This window comes from Coregonus clupeaformis, unplaced genomic scaffold (genome assembly GCF_020615455.1).
Source record: "Coregonus clupeaformis isolate EN_2021a unplaced genomic scaffold, ASM2061545v1 scaf0010, whole genome shotgun sequence".
NCBI lineage: Eukaryota > Metazoa > Chordata > Actinopteri > Salmoniformes > Salmonidae > Coregonus > Coregonus clupeaformis.
In genome coordinates this window covers 535453-553214 of record NW_025533465.1, presented here as the reverse complement: position 1 = coordinate 553214, position 17762 = coordinate 535453, and the positions used below count along the sequence as shown (strand labels likewise).

The window sequence follows — 17762 nt, the reverse complement described above, 5'->3', positions numbered from 1 at the left end:
CCAAAAGAACGGCAAGTTCCACTGCCAGATATTTTGAAATGTCAGCACTGTTATATGTTGCCGCAAAAGTTTCATCAATTAGTCTGTTACAGAAGTTTCCTCAAGGAAAATATTTGTGTTGATGAGTTCTGAATCTTCTCAAATAACATCAAAGCAAAGTACAATCATCAATTCTGGAGTGGGGGTAATCTAAAGTGACTTGTATCCAAGCCAAGCTCATTGGCCACTGTGTAGAAACAAGCACTATCTTAATCCATGACTCAAATGGGCAACAATTAATTACCCTTTTTCTGTCAAATGGAAATCCAACTTTTGGTTTACTGTGAGGAGATGTCCTTATTTTTACTGAATGATTGTTTGTTAGTGTTGTTGTTACAATGCTCTATAGTCCCTTGCTTTAGGGAACAATGTCATAAGGCTTGTCTAAGTCCAGCTGTTGTAAAAATCTGTGATTGCATTTTAGAAGTAGAGCAATATTTATATACAAGAAATAGAGAGAGAGAGAGACAGATTTCAGAGTTTTTTTTCACACATTTATTGTAATATAATTAGATTGGAAGTTTCAACATGATCCATCAGTTTAATATGAATAAATAGGCAACAAAATAAATATATCAATAAATATACTGAGGTTTGCATAAATACATTGGAGGGTCAAGTAGGATGTGACGTTGTTCATTACGAAATCATTCCAATACAACCGGAATGCATGTAAATCTCATAATTAGATTACAACAATGAAAGAAAAACGCTTTATAAATAAAATATAAAATATAAGCTTAGTACATAGTACTTGGTTGTATATAAGAAACCGACTGTCTCTTCATTTAAAATAAATCTCATCCCACTCTAAATCTAGTATTGTTTTCCAAACTGGATAGAAAATGATAGAATGCAGCCTATCAATCTTATCAATACTTCTTTGGTTTGTATCTTGTAACAGTTCAGAATATTAATGGAATGATTCCCCCTCTTCATTTGTTGCTGTTGAGGAAAATAAAAGATTACGTTATTACAATATAATTGACAATGTGAAGTGGATTCAGATCTTTTTGTGAGCTAGACAAGAAAATTCCCCAAGCTTAGGATAATAAAATATTAAAGAAAATGTCACTTGAACCTAGACATATTTCTGTCAGGTGAAGCAAGTCATACTCTGCTGTATTTATGACATAATTTTGTCCAATCAAACTCTCTGTTAAATGACAGTCATCCTATCTGTGTTGTTTTACCTGGTCGTTTTACATCCTTAGGCTGTACGAGTTTATCTTGTACTTACTTGGCCAGCATCTTCTCAATGACCCTCTTGACCCAAGGAGCGCTGACATCCAGACAAATCTCCTGACCGCTCTTGCTCAGAGTGGCACTGCAGGACAGACACACAGCACAGTCAGACAATCACGAAACCTGGTAATAACTACATTTTAGTGTCAGCATTAGCTAGTGAAATGGGAGGGTAGGGAGTAGGACTGATTAATTTAAGTTATATATTTTTAAGTTAACGTTCTATAGTAACCACATTTAATGTCAACATCATATATTAGCCATATTGTACAGTAAGCATTTGCCAGTGTAATAGGACTCTAACCAGGAAGCAGCAGGACTCACATGATCTCAGTGTCTCTGCAGTGCGAGCTGGGAGGGAACATCTCCACCTTCTTAATGAGTCTACCAATACGTCTGCTCTCCGTCTCGATGCAGCGACATCGCAGGTCAGCCCCCACGCCTCTCAGACTCATCCCTGTTAGAGGAAGAGGTCATGGGTCAGGGGTAGAAAGAATACACAGGCATCCACCGTGATGACAAACACACTTGATTAGTTAGAGAGAGGGAAAGAGAGAGAGAGAGTCATCCACGCATGACTGTAAGTTGCTTTGGATAAAAGCGTGTGCTAAATGGCATATATACAGTATATATATATTACAAATATTAGAGAGAGAGAGATGCAGATAGACAGACTGATTTGTATGTATAATAAGATACAGGATACAGTACGGTATATAAAGGTAAATAGTAATCCTACTGCTCATAACCATTATATTCATGTCCATTGGTGTCAATGCATTGAGTCAGAGTGATGTAGGTAATAATATAAACTCACCCTCAGTGATGGTCAGGAGGACCAGGAGCACAACGACAAGGCTGGCTGACATTCTGATGCTCATCTTGGAGTTACAGATGATCCTACTAGAAATCCTCAAATAAAGTCTAATGTTGTTATCTCGCTGGTAACAAGTAGTGTAAAGTATTGTATTGTTATATCTTTCTCTCTTTGTCAGTCTTGTTGTGAGTTCTTTCTTTCTTTCCTTCTCTGTCTGTGGTGAGTTTGAATCTGCCGCTGTGAGGAGAGAGACGCTTTGTCTGCCAGTGTGGGGAGAGAGCTGTTTTAAAGCCGAGTTCTGGAAGTGAGTCATTGCAGCATATGGAAGATTGTGAAATCGGGGACTTGGCTGACTGACTGGCTGAGTGAGGCAGGGAATTTCTCAGTTTATCTCATGAGTGACAGCAAGACTCTCTTGTGATTTGTTTTTACACTGCTGCTAATCGCTGTTTATTATCTATGCATAGTCACTTTACCCCTACCTACATGTACATATTACCTCGACTAACCTGTACCCCCGCACATTGACTCGGTACCGGTACCCCCTGTATATAGCCTCATTATTGTTATTTTATTGTGTTACATTTTTATAGATGTAATTTTTTGCTTTAGTTTATTTAGTAAATATTTTCTTAACTCTATTTTCTTAAAACTGCATTGTTGGTTAAGGGCTTGTAAGTAAGCATTTCACGGTAAGGTCTACACCTGTTGTATTCGGCGCATGTGACAAATGACATTTGATTTGATTTGATTTTGATTTATCAACAGCTTTCTCATGGAACAACCTCTGTCACATCACACAGATGGAAAAATGCCAAATTAAAGTGTTATGAAATGTTGTGAAATGCTTGAGTTTTGAATGCATTGATGATTCTTTACTAACCAGATTTGTTTTTAACTATTAATATGAGTAAAGTGCACAGCGCTATATTTCTCACTCACAACTATGTATTAACACATTCAAGATGTGTACATTGGAATCCTAACTGACATCGACTAATAGAACATTTCTAATGCAACCTAGCTGTGGACAAATGGCTGAAATATGCGTATTGTGTCACAAAACATTAATCACACAGGATGGACCGTTTCAACAAAGAATCATCATCGCCAGTGATTAGGCTCACCAGATCACAAAACTCCTGAACATAATTATGCTATAAGAGCCAGTAGTTTTCCCTGACCGCCTGGACACCGACCCTAATCATCATTCATTTAGACGTTTTTTTAATGTATTCTACCATTGAAAGAGGCATGATATACTCTATGTTCGCTCACCTAATGTATGATGGTGAGTTTCAAATGAAGACATAGTAGAGAAAACACAATGCTTGAATTGAATCCAATTTAATCCAATTTAATTAAATTCAATACTCTTTTTATTGCAAGTAGGCCTAGTTTACACCACCCGGGCCTCTAAAGCTGACTGATGTTTTATTTACAAAAATAGACCTACCTAATAACACTTTAAATCACAATCTCTGTGCATGCTTTACACCGATTATAGAAAACATTAAGACCACCTGCTCGTTCCATGACATAGATTGACCAGGTGAATCCAGGTGAAAGCTATGATCCCTTATTGATGTCACTTGTTAAATCCACTTCAATCAGTGTAGATGAACGGGAGGAGACAGGTTAAAGAAGGATTTTTAAGCCTTGATACAATTGAGATATGGATTGTGTATGTGTGCCATTCAGAGGGTAAATGAGCAAGACAAAATATTTAAGTGCCTTTGAATGGGGTATGGTAGTAGATGCAAGGCACACCGGTTTGTGTCAAGAACTGCAACGCTGCTGGGTTATTCACACTCAACAGTTACCTGTGTGTATCAAGAATGGTCCACCACCCAAAGGACATCCAGCCAACTTGAAACAACTGTGGGAAACATTGGAGTCAACATGGGCCAGTATCCCTGTGGAACGCTTTGGACACAAGCGTTCCACAATGTAGAGTCTATGCCCCGACAAATTGAGGGCAAAAGGGGAGGTTCCTAATGTTTTGTATACTCAGTCTATATCACAATCTCTGTCCACACTTTAAATACAATTTTCTATTATAAACATGAAGTGACAAACAATAAAATGTAAGTAAACATTGAGTAACTGAGATTACATTCCTCCAGACAGGCAGGGTGCCAGAAACTCAGCTCGCCATGGGCTCTAAACACATGACAAAAATGAAACATGAACCAACACATCTGACCCGTACAACTACGACATCACACCATGTATGACCACTCTGCCCCCATCTATGAGAGGAAGTGTGTATTTTTTGAAAATAGTAATTGTAATATGATTGATGGGTGATTTTGTATAGGTCATAGATTGTGCTGCAATGATTGTGCTAAAAGTAGGAACAGGAGTTTTTCCTGAGCTTAAAGTGACCTCACTGGGAAAACTCTGGTTATAGTCAGTAACGAATAACAGAGGGCTTGTTTAAGTGGTAAGGCGAAAGCAACTGACTGTAGATAAAAGTCAAGGAATGAAGTCAGCATGGTGCATCTGCAACAGCTGAAAGTCAGACACTATATGGACAGGTCGAAATTTACTGGGGGGAAGGTTGTGTGTTTTTTTTATTGGGCACAGGGGAGGGTATTGTGCGTTTTGTCCCTGGTTTACATTCACTCTTCTGCTTATATTTTCCCTGTAAACAATGGCTTGACTTACTTTTTATATTACCCTAATAAAGTTTAGAAAGGTGTGGTATGGTGTGGCTATTGTTAAGCTTTAGCTACTGCAGGCCCCAGCTCGCCTGGCCCCTATAATCTAACAATATAATGCTTATCTTTATAAAAATATTAGGATAGAAAATTAACGAATTTGCCTCCTTTTGTAGATCTATATCTGTATAGCAGACGCAGGAGCCACCTGACATAAAGAACGCCATTTTCCTTCATCATACTAGTGGCTAATGCTACTTCCTGATGTTGTGCCCCGTGTAGAGCCAGGGGTCACCCTTAGTGGAATTAACCACAACCGGATGCATCCGGTTTTCACTGATACAGCTGATTCAACAAACACAAAAGTATGTGGACACCCCTTCAAATTAGTGGATTAGGCTATTTCAGCCACACCCGTTGCTGACAGGTGTAAAAAATTGAGCACACGGCCATGCAACCTCCATAGACAAACATTGGCAGTAGAATGGCCTTACTGAAGAGCTCAGTTACTTTCAATGTGGCACCGTCATAGGATGCCACCTTTCCGACAAGTCAGTTCATCAAATTTCTGCCCTGCTAGAGCTGCACCGGTCAACTGTAAGTGCTGTTATTGTGGAGTGGAAAAATCTAGTAGCAACAACAGCTCAGCTGAGAAGTGGTAGGCCGTGTAAAAATCGTCTGTCCTCGGTTGCAACACTCACTACCGAGTTCCAAACTACCTCTGGATGCAATGTCAGCACAAGAACTGTTCATCGGGAGCTTCATTAAATGGGTTTCCATGACCGAGCAGCCGCACACAAGCCTAAGATCACCATGCGCAATTCCAAGTGTCGCCGCCATTGGACTCTGGAGCAGTGGAAATGCGTTCTCTGGAGTGATTAATCACGCTTCACCATCTGGCAGTGCGACGGACTAATCTGGTTTTGGCGGATGCCAGTAGAACCCTACCTGCCCCAATGCATAGTGCCATCTGTAAAGTTTGGTGGAGTAGGAATAATGGTCTGGGGCTGTTTTTCATGGTTTGGGCTAGGCCCCTTAGTTCCAGTGAAGGGACATCTTAACGCTACAGCATACAATGACATTCTAGACGATTCTGTGCTTCCAAGTTTGTGGCAACAGTTTGGGGAAGGCCCTTTCCTGTTTCAGCATGACAATGCCCCTGTGCACAAAGCGAGGACCATACTGATATAGTTTTTTCGAGATCGGTGTGAAAGAATGGCCCAACATCAGTGCCCTACCTCTACCTAATGCTCTTGTGGCTGAATGGAAGCAAGTCCCCGCAGCAATGTTCCAACATCTAGTGGAAAGCCTTCCCAGAATAGTGGAGGCTGTTATAGCAGCAAAGGGGGGACCAACAGATCCGACCTGCGCCAGGTCGGCTCTGAATGCATATGGATGTCTGTGAAATGTCTCAAATGTCTGGTAAATTAAAATGTTCCTTGTCATGTTGTCCGGCTCTGATAGTGAAGTAATGAAACAGGCAGGGAGAGTGAGCTTGTCTGTGGTGTTCGGCGAACCCTCATCCTTCTGGCCTGTAACCCTGCGTGGCATGGACTGTGCCACATAAGCATACTGAAGTGGCAAAGTCGATATCCACATTTATAAACACAGGGTTGCTAATTATTGCTATTTTTGGTTGTAAACATTATTTTGAGTGAATTCTATGAGGGGGAGGGTGTTCAATTAATTTTATTAAAATATTTGTAATGTTGGGGAGGGGGGTGCATTTTTATTTTGAGTTGGACCAGCCCCTCCCCCCCAGTAAATGTCTATCTGTCCCTAACCACGTTTCCAGCCACAGTTTTTATGCAAGTAAAGTCATACATATAAAAGAAATCACAACAGCTGTGCCTGTGATGGAAACAGGAAGTTTCAGTACAATTTTGTAAATGCCAACAGATCATTTGTTCGTTCGACATGGTGGGATCTTTTTGTGTCTTTTAAAATGTGTTATGCGCGAAATGGTGGTGGAAACGCAGTAAACTTGGAGTCACGCTATGATATGGTGTGTGGTCCTCCCACTACTACTCAGGAAACCATTCAGTTTATTAGGCTACAGATTAAATAAATTATGAACTTCACAGGGTGGTGAAAGTGCACTGTGATGAGATTGATGCTCCTTTCCAATAAATATCGGGGTCTTATTCTGGTGACATGATCAATGCTTGACTGCCATTTGGCAAATACAAATATTCATAATAATCTCATCATGTAGACTAGCCTTCCCTACCCGCACTGTATCTGTGAGCTGTTGACTAGTGCATGTAGGCACATTTGCTATTTAATACAACAGTTTTTGTGACAAAAATATCGGTAGAGTTGAAAATGCCATAGAAACACATTGAACTTTAGATTTTTATTCAGTACATGAAAACGTAAGCTAAAAAGTACATTTTTGTGTGCACTACCTCATCACACTCACAAACTGAAAATATATTTGTGTACATTGTACAATCAATTGGTGTGAGATAGAGCCTCAAATATCACATTAATTTGTACATATCCACTGTATACATGAATTGAGGCAAAAAAAAATCCTGTTTCAGTCATGTCTTTGGTCACCCTGGGGTGGGTCAAACAAAAACGCCCTAATGATTGGTTGACAATAGAGCCTCCTACAATGCAGGCGATGGCTGCATTCAAAACATGATTACTTTTGATCACATGATTTTTGTAAAGTTCATGCAGTCGACATGTAGGACAATTTATATCCCCACAACGCAACACACTTTGAAAGGACATCACAAAAGTAAGGGCCCAGAGTTTTTTGCTGACCAGGTCATGTCATCAGGAAAAAGGTAAATCACAAACATAACTTTTCGGGCCATGCAATTCAGTACTCATCTCGAAAACAAAAGCAATTTAGGTCAAAAGAGTCCACACTAACAAAGGAAATAGAAGGTCTAACAGAACAGATAGATAGCAATAAAAACTGTAACATAGAGGCTCAGAATGAATTAGAGGAAAAACAAAAAGAAATGGAGAAACTTATTCAAGAAAGATCAAGTGTAATATATTATAAAAATAAAGCAAACTGGATGGAATATGGGGAAAAATGCACCAAATTATTTTTTCATCTTCAACATAGGAATGCTACCAAAAATAATTTATTGAAACAGGTTACAAATGACGGAGTCACCCATGATTCACCAAATGATATTTTGAAGGAGGAAACAAAGTACTTTAAGCATATGTTTTAATTTGAGTCGCCTCCATCTCCTCTAACTGAAGCAAATTGTAGAGATTTTTTTTTTCTATTGATAATGTAAAATTAACAGCCATACAGAAAGACTCATGTGAAGGTGAAATTACAGAGGAGGAACTTCTGGATACAATTAAAGACTTTAAGTCCGGGAAAACTCCAGGGTTGGATGGCATACCAGTCGAGGTATACCAAACCTTTTTTGATATACTCAGAGGACCGTTATTAGCATGTTTTAACCACTCCTATGTAAATGGTAGATTATCAGACACTCAAGAAGAAGGCCTGATTTCATTATTACTGAAACAGGATACAAGAAGAGAATATAAAGATCCAGTCCATTTAAAAAATTGGCGGCCCCTTACACTTCAGTGTTGTGATGCAAAAATTCTAGCAAAATGTATAGCGCATAGAATTAAAAAGGTATTGTCTGACATTATTCATGTTTCTTACATGGGCGATACATTGGAGATAATATAAGGCAAGTTCTGGAAACAATAGAACACTATGAAAAATTGGGAAGCCAGGCCTACTATTCATAGCAGACTTCGAAAAGGCATTTGATAAAGTACGACTGGGGTTTATATATAAATGCCTGGAGCATTTCAATTTTGGACAATCACTTATAAATTGGGTTAAAATCATGAAAGTTTTAAACTGTCAAGAAACAAGGTTGTCCACTATCGGCATATATATTTATTATTGCCAGCGAGATGTTAGCTATTAAAATCAGATCCAACAATAATATCAAGGGATTAGAAATCCAGGGCTTACATTTACATTTTAGTCATTTAGCAGACACTCTTATCCAGAGCGACTTACAGTTAGTGAGTGCATACATACTTTTTTTATTTTTCATACCCCCCATGGGAATCGAACCCACAACCCTGGCATTGCAAACGCCATGCTCTACCACCTGCCGGCCATTCCATGGGTCTCCCGGTCGCGGCCGGCTACGACAGAGCCTGGATTCAAACCAGGATCTCTAGTAACACAGCTAGCACTGCAATGCAGTGCCTTAGACCACTGCGCCACTCGGGAGGCTTAAAAACAAATGTGTCATTGTACGCTGATGATTCATGTTTTCTTTTAACTCCACAACTTGAATCCTTCCACAGCCTCATAGAGGATCTAGATACATTTTCTAACCTCTCTGGATTACAACCAAATTATGATAAATGTACTATATTACATATTGGATCACTAAAAAATACAATTTTTACATTACCATGTAGTTTACCAATAAAATGGTCTGATGGTGATGTGGATATACTCGGAATACATATCCCAAATGAAATAAATGATCTCACTCCAAAACATTTTTATAGAAAGTTAGCAAAAATAGATAAGATCTTGCTACAATGGAAAGGTGAATACCTGTCAATTTGTGGAAAAATCACCCTGATTAACTCTTTAGTATTATCCCAGTTTACCTATTTGCTTATGGTCTTGCCTACGCCTAGCAAACTGTTTTTTAAATCATATGAGAAATAAATATTCCATTTTATTTGGAAGGCAAGCCAGACAAAATTAAACGGGCCTATTTATAATAATGAATATGAATTAGGAGGACAGAAATTATTAAATATTAAAGCATTAGACCTATCACTAAAAGCTTCAGTAATACAAAAATGATACTTAAATCCGAACTGGTTCTCTAGCAAACTAGTAAGATTGTCTCAACCAATGTTCAAGAAGGGACTTTTTCCCTTTATTCAGATTACAACCCCTCACTTTCAGGTATTTGAAAAGGAAATCATCTCCCAAATATCACTATTTCTAAAACAAGCCATAGAAAGTTGGTTGCAATTTCAATTTAATCCTCCAGAAATGACAGAACAAATATTGCAACAAATATTGTGGTTAAACTCAAATATACTAATTGATAAAAAAACGTTATTTTTTGAGAAATAAAAAAAATAAAAAAGGTATAATCTTCGTAAATGAAATTATCGGTAGGAATGGTGGAGTTATGTCGCACATGCAGCTAACAAAAACATATGGAAATGTCTGCTCTACCCAAAATTACAACCAAATAATTGCAGCATTACTGCAAAAATGGAAGAGGAAAGTGGAAGGAGGAAAGAGTAAGGAACTTGTCTGTCGGCCTTGCATTAAAGAACATAATTGGTTCTTTAATCCCAAACCACCGCCTCGTGAGCGTTCTGTTGTCACGTGTTGCTCCGAGGGTACTTCCAGAGAGTGGTGAGAGGATCAGTAAACCAATCAACCCCAGGACACACTCGTGATGCAATTCATGTTTCACTTTTAAATAATTAAACGAGCATGCAATTCAAATTATCAAATCCCCCTGTCATTTTACAAAATATAAACCTCAGTAACAGTTCAACATTTAATTTGGTAGGTATTTAATATTTTGCATTTGTCAAGTCTCGACATCAGACATAAACAAATGCACGTGTCATATAATTACGCAAGCCTCTCCATTATTTTGTGTGAAATAACGCGGTGCCATACCGTATTCCAATAGCTCGGAAGCCTGCAGCTTTGCAGGCTCAATCGAAGTGCCTACCAGAGGGTCTAATTAGATGCTACAACACCCTCGATAATTTTCACTCCTTCAGCTTTGGGACGCTTGTGCGTGAACGCGCAAATGGAGGGGTGTGGGAGGGGAAGGGGGTGATTTGGGATTCCCCTTGTGTGTTTCAACTAGCCGACTCCCTTAATCGGATGTTTTAATATGGGGCAAAATCATGATGTCACAAATGAAGTGATACCACACCAGGGCCTGCTTTGTGAGACGGGGGTTTACGACGGGGAAAGGAGGGGGGACAGTGGAGGGGGCGGGATTAGACCACACTGAGGAACAGATAGTGTGAGTGGAGGACCTGACCCCCCCACCCTTGGTATTTTTAGGAACTCATAGAGTTAGAAAAGTAGAATACACAAGTTGTAATTTCGATATTTTGGTTGTGCATCAGCAGTCACTGACATGGTCACTCAACTAGCCCATGTCAGCTAACATTTTTTAGATTGGAAAGTTAGTCTAGCTAACTATCTAAACTTGTGGGCCCTGATCTCCAAGGGGCCCCCATTGATTTTGTCATGGCAAAATGTGTAGAATTGCAGGAAATTAAAAGTGCAAAAATTCTCTCCACCCCATGGCAAAATGAGTAGAATTGCATATGAGTAAAGTGCACAGCGCTATATTTCTCACTCACAACTATGTATTAACACATTCAAGATGTGTACATTGGAATCCTAACTGACATCGACTAATAGAACATTTCTAATGCAACCTAGCTGTGGACAAATGGCTGAAATATGCGTATTGTGTCACAAAACATTAATCACACAGGATGGACCGTTTCAACAAAGAATCATCATCACCAGTGATTAGGCTCACCAGATCACAAAACTCCTGAACATAATATGCTATAAGGGCCAGTAGTTTTCCCTGACCGCCTGGACACTGACCCTAATCATCATTCATTTAGACGTTTTTTTATTTATTCTACCATTGAAAGGGGCATGATATACCGGTACTCTATGTTCGCTCACCTAATGTATGATGGTGAGTTTCAAATGAAGACATAGTAGAGAAAACATGCTTGAATTGAATCCAATTAAATTCAATTCAATACTCTTTTTATTGCAAGTAGGCCTAGTTTACACCACCCGGGCCTCTAAAGCTGACTGATGTTTTATTTACAAAAATAGGCCTACCTAATAACACTTTAAATCACAATCTCTGTGCATGCTTTACACCGAGTATAGAAAACATTAAGACCACCTGCTCGTTCCATGACATAGATTGACCAGGTGAATCCAGGTGAAAGCTATGATCCCTTATTGATGTCACTTGTTAAATACACTTCAATCAGCGTAGATGAACGGGAGGAGACAGGTTAAAGAAGGATTTTCAAGCCTTGAGACAATTGAGATATGGATTGTGTATGTGTGCCATTCAGAGGGTGAATGAGCAAGACAAAATATTTAAGTGCCTTTGAACGGGGTACGGTAGTAGATGCAAGGCGCACCGGTTTGTGTCAAGAACTACAACGCTGCTGGGTTTTTCACTCTCAACAGTTTCCTGTGTGTATCAAGAATGGTCCACCACCCAAAGGACATCCAGCCAACTTGAAACAACTGTGGGAAACATTGGAGTCAACATGGGCCAGTTTCCCTGTGGAACGCTTTGGACACCTTGTAGGCTCTACAATGTAGAGTCTATGCCCCGACAAATTGAGGGCAAAAGGGGAGGTTCCTAATGTTTTGTATACTCAGTCTATATCACAATCTCTGTCCACACTTTAAATACAATTTTCTATTATAAACATGAAGTGACAAACAATAAAATGTAAGTAAACATTGAGTAACTGAGATTACATTCCTCCAGACAGGCAGGGTGCCAGAAACTCAGCTCGCCATGGGCTCTAAACACATGACAAAAATGAAACATGAACCAACACATCTGACCCGTACAACTACGACATCACACCATGTATGACCACTCTGCCCCCATCTATGAGAGGAAGTGTGTATTTTTTGAAAATAGTAATTGTAATATGATTGATGGGTGATTTTGTATAGGTCACAGATTGTGCTGCAATGGTTGTGCTATAAGTAGGAACAGGAGTTTTCCGGAGCTTAAAGTGACCTCACTGGGAAAACTCTGGTTATAGTCAGTAACGAATAACAGAGGGCTTGTTTAAGTGGTAAGGCGAAAGCAACTGACTGTAGATAAAAGTCAAGGAATGAAGTCATCTGCAACAGCTGAAAGTCTGACACTATATGGACATGTCGAAATTTACTGGGGGGAAGGTTGTGTGTTTTTTTTATTGGGCACAGGGGAGGGTAGTGCGTTTTGTCCCTGGTTTACATTCACTCTTCTGCTTATATTTTCCCTGTAAACAATGGCTTGACTTACTTTTTATATTACCCTAATAAAGTTTAGAAAGGTTTGGTATGGTGTGGCTATTGTTAAGCTTTAGCTACTGCAGGCCCCAGCTCTCCCGGCCCCGGCTCTCCAACTAACTCAGGAAGTTGAACTTGAGGTGAGGAATTCTGTTTCAGGCCTACCAGAGTGTCTCCTATAATCTAACAATATAATGCTTATCTTTATAAAAATATTAGGATAGAAAATTAATGAATTAGCCTCCTTTTGTACAGACGCAGACGCAGGAGCCATCTGACATAAAAGAACGCCATTTTCCTTCATCATACTAGTGGCTAATGCTACTTCCTGATGTTGTGCCCCGTGTAGAGCCAGGGGTCACCCTTAGTGGAATTGCCCACAACTGGATGCATCCGGTTTTCAGGGATACAGCTAATTCAACAAACACAAAAGTATGTGGACACCCCTTCAAATTAGCACACTGCCATGCAATCTCCATAGACAAACATTGGCAGTAGAATGGTCTTACTGAAGAGCTCAGTGACTTTCAATGTGGCACCGTCATAGGATGCCACCTTTCCGACAAGTCAGTTCATCAAATTTCTGCCCTGCTAGAGCTGCCCCGGTCAACTGTAAGTGCTGTTATTGTGGAGTGGAAAAATCTAGTAGCAACAACAGTTCAGCTGCGAAGTGGTAGGCCGTGTAAAAATCGTCTGTCCTCGGTTGCAACACTCACTACCGAGTTCCAAACTACCTCTGGATGCAATGTCAGCACAAGAACTGTTAATCGGGAGCTTCATTAAATGGGTTTCCATGACCGAGCAGCCGCACACAAGCCTAAAATCACCATGCGCAATTCCAAGTGTTGCCGCCATTGGACTCTGGAGCAGTGGAAATGCGTTCTCTGGAGTGATGAATCACGCTTCACCATCTGGCAGTCCGACGGACTAATCTGGTTTTGGCGGATGCCAGTAGAACCCTACCTGCCCCAATGCATAGTGCCATCTGTAAAGTTTGGTGGAGTAGGAATAATGGTCTGGGGCTGTTTTTCATGGTTCGGGCTAGGCCCCTTAGTTCCAGTGAAGGGACATCTTAACGCTACAGCATACAATGACATTCTAGACGATTCTGTGCTTCCAAGTTTGTGGCAACAGTTTGGGGAAGGCCCTTTCCTGTTTCAGCATGACAATGCCCCCGTGCACAAAGCGAGGACCATACAGATATAGTTTTTTCGAGATCGGTGTGAAAGAATGGCCCAACATCAGTGCCCTACCTCTACCTAATGCTCTTGTGGCTGAATGGAAGCAAGTCCCCGCAGCAATGTTCCAAAATCTAGTGGAAAGCCTTCCCAGAATAGTGGAGGCAGTTATAGCAGCAAAGGGGGGACCAACAGATCCGACCTGCGCCAGGTCGGATCTGAATGCATATGCATGTCTGTGAAATGTCTCAAATGTCTGGTAAATTAAAACGTTCCTTGTCATGTTGTCTGGCGTCAAATTTTTCGAAAGGAAACTCTGATATGGCATATTGTTTTTTGAAGATTTTAGAATATTCGCATGAAATCTGTCACCAATTGGATGGAAACCTAGCTATAGACACCCTAAAGACTCCGGCAAGTGCGCTAGTCCAGTGTCTCTTTGATTATGTCTGCACATCATTGTTTACCAGCAGCCCCAAACATCTAAAGAATAAGCTACCAGCCAAACAAGTTTGTAAGAATTATACTTAAACTCCCCCCTCATACTCATCTGGGCGGTTCAGCATTTTTTTGTCTCTATCTCTGTAAAGTGTCTGTATCTATGTAATTGTATATGTATTTATGTAAAACAAATTGGGACAACAATGGAAATCAGTCCGCGACTTTATTGTGCAATCCCAGTCACTTTTAAAAATCTACTTTTAACTGACAAATAAAATCAATCAATAATTCCAAACTGTGCAGTGTCCAATTGATGAATGGAAAGAGAAATCTGTTACAAAACACCAAAAAGTTGAATGACATTTGGAGATTGTCAAGCCATCGATACTGGGTAGGGAGGGATGTATGTTCTGTTTGTTCAGATTGACATAGTCTATTTATTGTGGTGTTGAAAACGCAAACAATGATATTGAAGGTCCCGACATCGGTATGCTTTGTTTATTGGTTGTGTGGTGCATTGGCACAGAAATGTGTTGGTGGACAATTCGTTGCATATATTTTATAGAATTATAAATATGGCATCAAAATGTAGATAATCGTATTTCCCCCTAGCTGATCATTGTTTGCAGCTGGCTCTGATAGTGAAGTAATGAAACAGGCAGGGAGAGTGAGCTTGTCTGTGGTGTTCGGCGAACCCTCATCCTTCTGGCCTGTAACCCTGCGTGGCATGGACTGTGCCACATAAGCATACTGAAGTGGCAAAGTCGATATCCACATTTATAAACACAGGGTTGCTAGTTATTGCTATTTTTGGTCGTAAACATTATTTTGAGTGAATTCTATGAGGGGGAGGGTGTTCAATTAATTTTATTAAAATATTTGTAATGTTGGGGAGGGGGGTGCATTTTTTATTTTGAGTTGGACCAGCCCCTCCCCCCCAGTAAATGTCTATCTGTCCCTAACCACGTTTCCAGCCACAGTTTTTATGCAAGTAAAGTCATACATATAAAAGAAATCACAACAGCTGTGCCTGTGATGGAAACAGGAAGTTTCAGTACAATTTTGTAAATGCCAACAGATCATTTGTTCGTTCGACATGGTGGGATCTTTTTGTGTCTTTTAAAATGTGTTATGCGCGAAATGGTGGTGGAAACGCAGTAAACTTGGAGTCACGCTATGATATGGTGTGTGGTCCTCCCACTACTACTCAGGAAACCATTCAGTTTATTAGGCTACAGATTAAATAAATGATGAACTTCACAGGGTGATGAAAGTGCACTGTGATGAGATTGATGCTCCTTTCCAATAAATATTGAGGGTCTTATTCTGGTGACATGATCAATGCTTGACTGCCATTTGGCAAATACAAATATTCATAATAATCTCATCATGTAGACTAGCCTTCCCTACCCGCACTGTATCTGTGAGCTGTTGACTAGTGCATGTAGGCACATTTGCTATTTAATACAACAGTTTTTGTGACAAAAATATCGGTAGAGTTGAAAATGCCATAGAAACACATTGAACTTTAGATTTTTATTCAGTACATGAAAACGTAAGCTAAAAAGTACATTTTTGTGTGCACTACCTCATCACACTCACAAACTGAAAATATATTTGTGTACATTGTACAATCAGTTGGTGTGAGATAGAGCCTCAAATATCACATTAATTTGTACATATCCACTGTATACATGAATTGAGGCAAAGTTTGTTCCTGTTTCAGTCATGTCTTTGGTCACCCTGGGGTGGGTCAAACAAAAACGCCCTAATGATTGGTTGACAATAGAGCCTCCTACAATGCAGGCGATGGCTGCATTCAAAACATGATTACTTTTGATCACATGATTTTTGTAAAGTTCATGCAGTCGACATGTAGGACAATTTATATCCCCACAACGCAACACACTTTGAAAGGACATCACAAAAGTAAGGGCCCAGAGTTTTTTGCTGACCAGGTCATGTCATCAGGAAAAAGGTAAATCACAAACATAACTTTTCGGAGAATCCCAAACCACCGCCTCGTGAGCGTTCTGTTGTCACGTGTTGCTGACGAATCTCCGAGGGTACTTCCAGAGAGTGGTGAGAGGATCAGTAAACCAATCAACCTCAGGACACACTCGTGATGCAATTCATGTTTCACTTTTAAATAATAAAACGAGCATGCAATTCAAATTAACAAATCCCCCTGTCATTTTACAAAATATAAACCTCAGTAACAGTTCAACATTTAATTTGATAGGTATTTCATATTTTGCATTTGTCAAGTCTCGACATCAGACATAAACAAATGCACGTGTCATATAATTACGCAACCCTCTCCATTATTTTGTGTGAAATAACGCGGTGCCTTACCGTATTCCAATAGCTCGGAAGCCAGGCTCAATCGAAGTGCCTACCAGAGGGTCTAATTAGATGCTACAACACCCTCGATAATTTTCACTCCTTCAGCTTTGGGACGCTTGTGCGTGAACGCGCAAATGGAGGGGTGTGGGAGGGGAAGGGGGTGATTTGGGATTCCCCTTGTGTGTTTCAACTAGCCGACTCCCTTAATCGGATGTTTTAATATGGGGCAAAATCATGATGTCACAAATGAAGTGATACCACACCAGGGCCTGCTTTGTGAGACGGGGGTTTACGACGGGGAAAGGAGGGGGGACAGTGGAGGGGGCGGGATTAGACCACACTGAGGAACAGATAGTGTGAGTGGAGGACCTGACCCCCCCCTTTGTATTTTTAGGAACTCATAGAGTTAGAAAAGTAGAATACACAAGTTGTAATTTCGATATTTTGGTTGTGCATCAGCAGTCACTGATATGGTCACTCAACTAGCCCATGTCAGCTAACATTTTTTAGATTGGAAAGTTAGTCTAGCTAACTATCTAAACTTGTGGGCCCTGATCTCCAAGGGGCCCCCATTGATTTTGTCATGGCAAAATGTGTAGAATTGCAGGAAATTAAAACTGCAAAAATTCTCTCCACCCCATGGCAAAATGTGTATAATTGCAGGATTTTTGCGGTAGATCTGCACACTTTTCTCTCCGCCCCATGGCAAAATGAGTAGAATTGCATATGAGTAAAGTGCACAGCGCTATATTTCTCACTCACAACTATGTATTAACACATTCAAGATGTGTACATTGGAATCCTAACTGACATCGACTAATAGAACATTTCTAATGCAACCTAGCTGTGGACAAATGGCTGAAATATGCGTATTGTGTCACAAAACATTAATCACACAGGATGGACCGTTTCAACAAAGAATCATCATCGCCAGTGATTAGGCTCACCAGATC

At 40.0% G+C, this 17762-nt stretch overlaps 1 protein-coding gene across 1 annotated transcript; it reads right to left on the bottom strand.

The window, feature by feature from the left end:
• Positions 1 to 562: 562 nt before the first annotated feature.
• Positions 563 to 2387, bottom strand: LOC121550670 (interleukin-8). The gene is made up of 4 exons (XM_041863016.2): positions 2102 to 2387; positions 1609 to 1741; positions 1280 to 1366; positions 563 to 984 (listed from the first exon to the last, which is right to left on the bottom strand). Exons 1-4 carry the CDS (start codon positions 2163 to 2165, stop codon positions 975 to 977), a joined length of 294 nt encoding a protein of 97 aa, XP_041718950.1. The 5' UTR covers positions 2166 to 2387; the 3' UTR covers positions 563 to 974.
• Positions 2388 to 17762: the final 15375 nt, after the last annotated feature.

Excerpts from the sequence above, each read along its gene's own strand:
- LOC121550670 (XM_041863016.2), bottom strand. The coding sequence starts at position 2,165 with ATGAGCATCAGAATGTCAGCCAGCCTTGTCGTTGTGCTCCTGGTCCTC. Across the intron at positions 1,742-2,101 it reads CCTCCTGACCATCACTGAGG|GGATGAGTCTGAGAGGCGTG; the intron begins GTGAGTTTATAT and ends TTCCTCTAACAG. Across the intron at positions 1,367-1,608 it reads TGCAGAGACACTGAGATCAT|TGCCACTCTGAGCAAGAGCG; the intron begins GTGAGTCCTGCT and ends TCTGTCCTGCAG.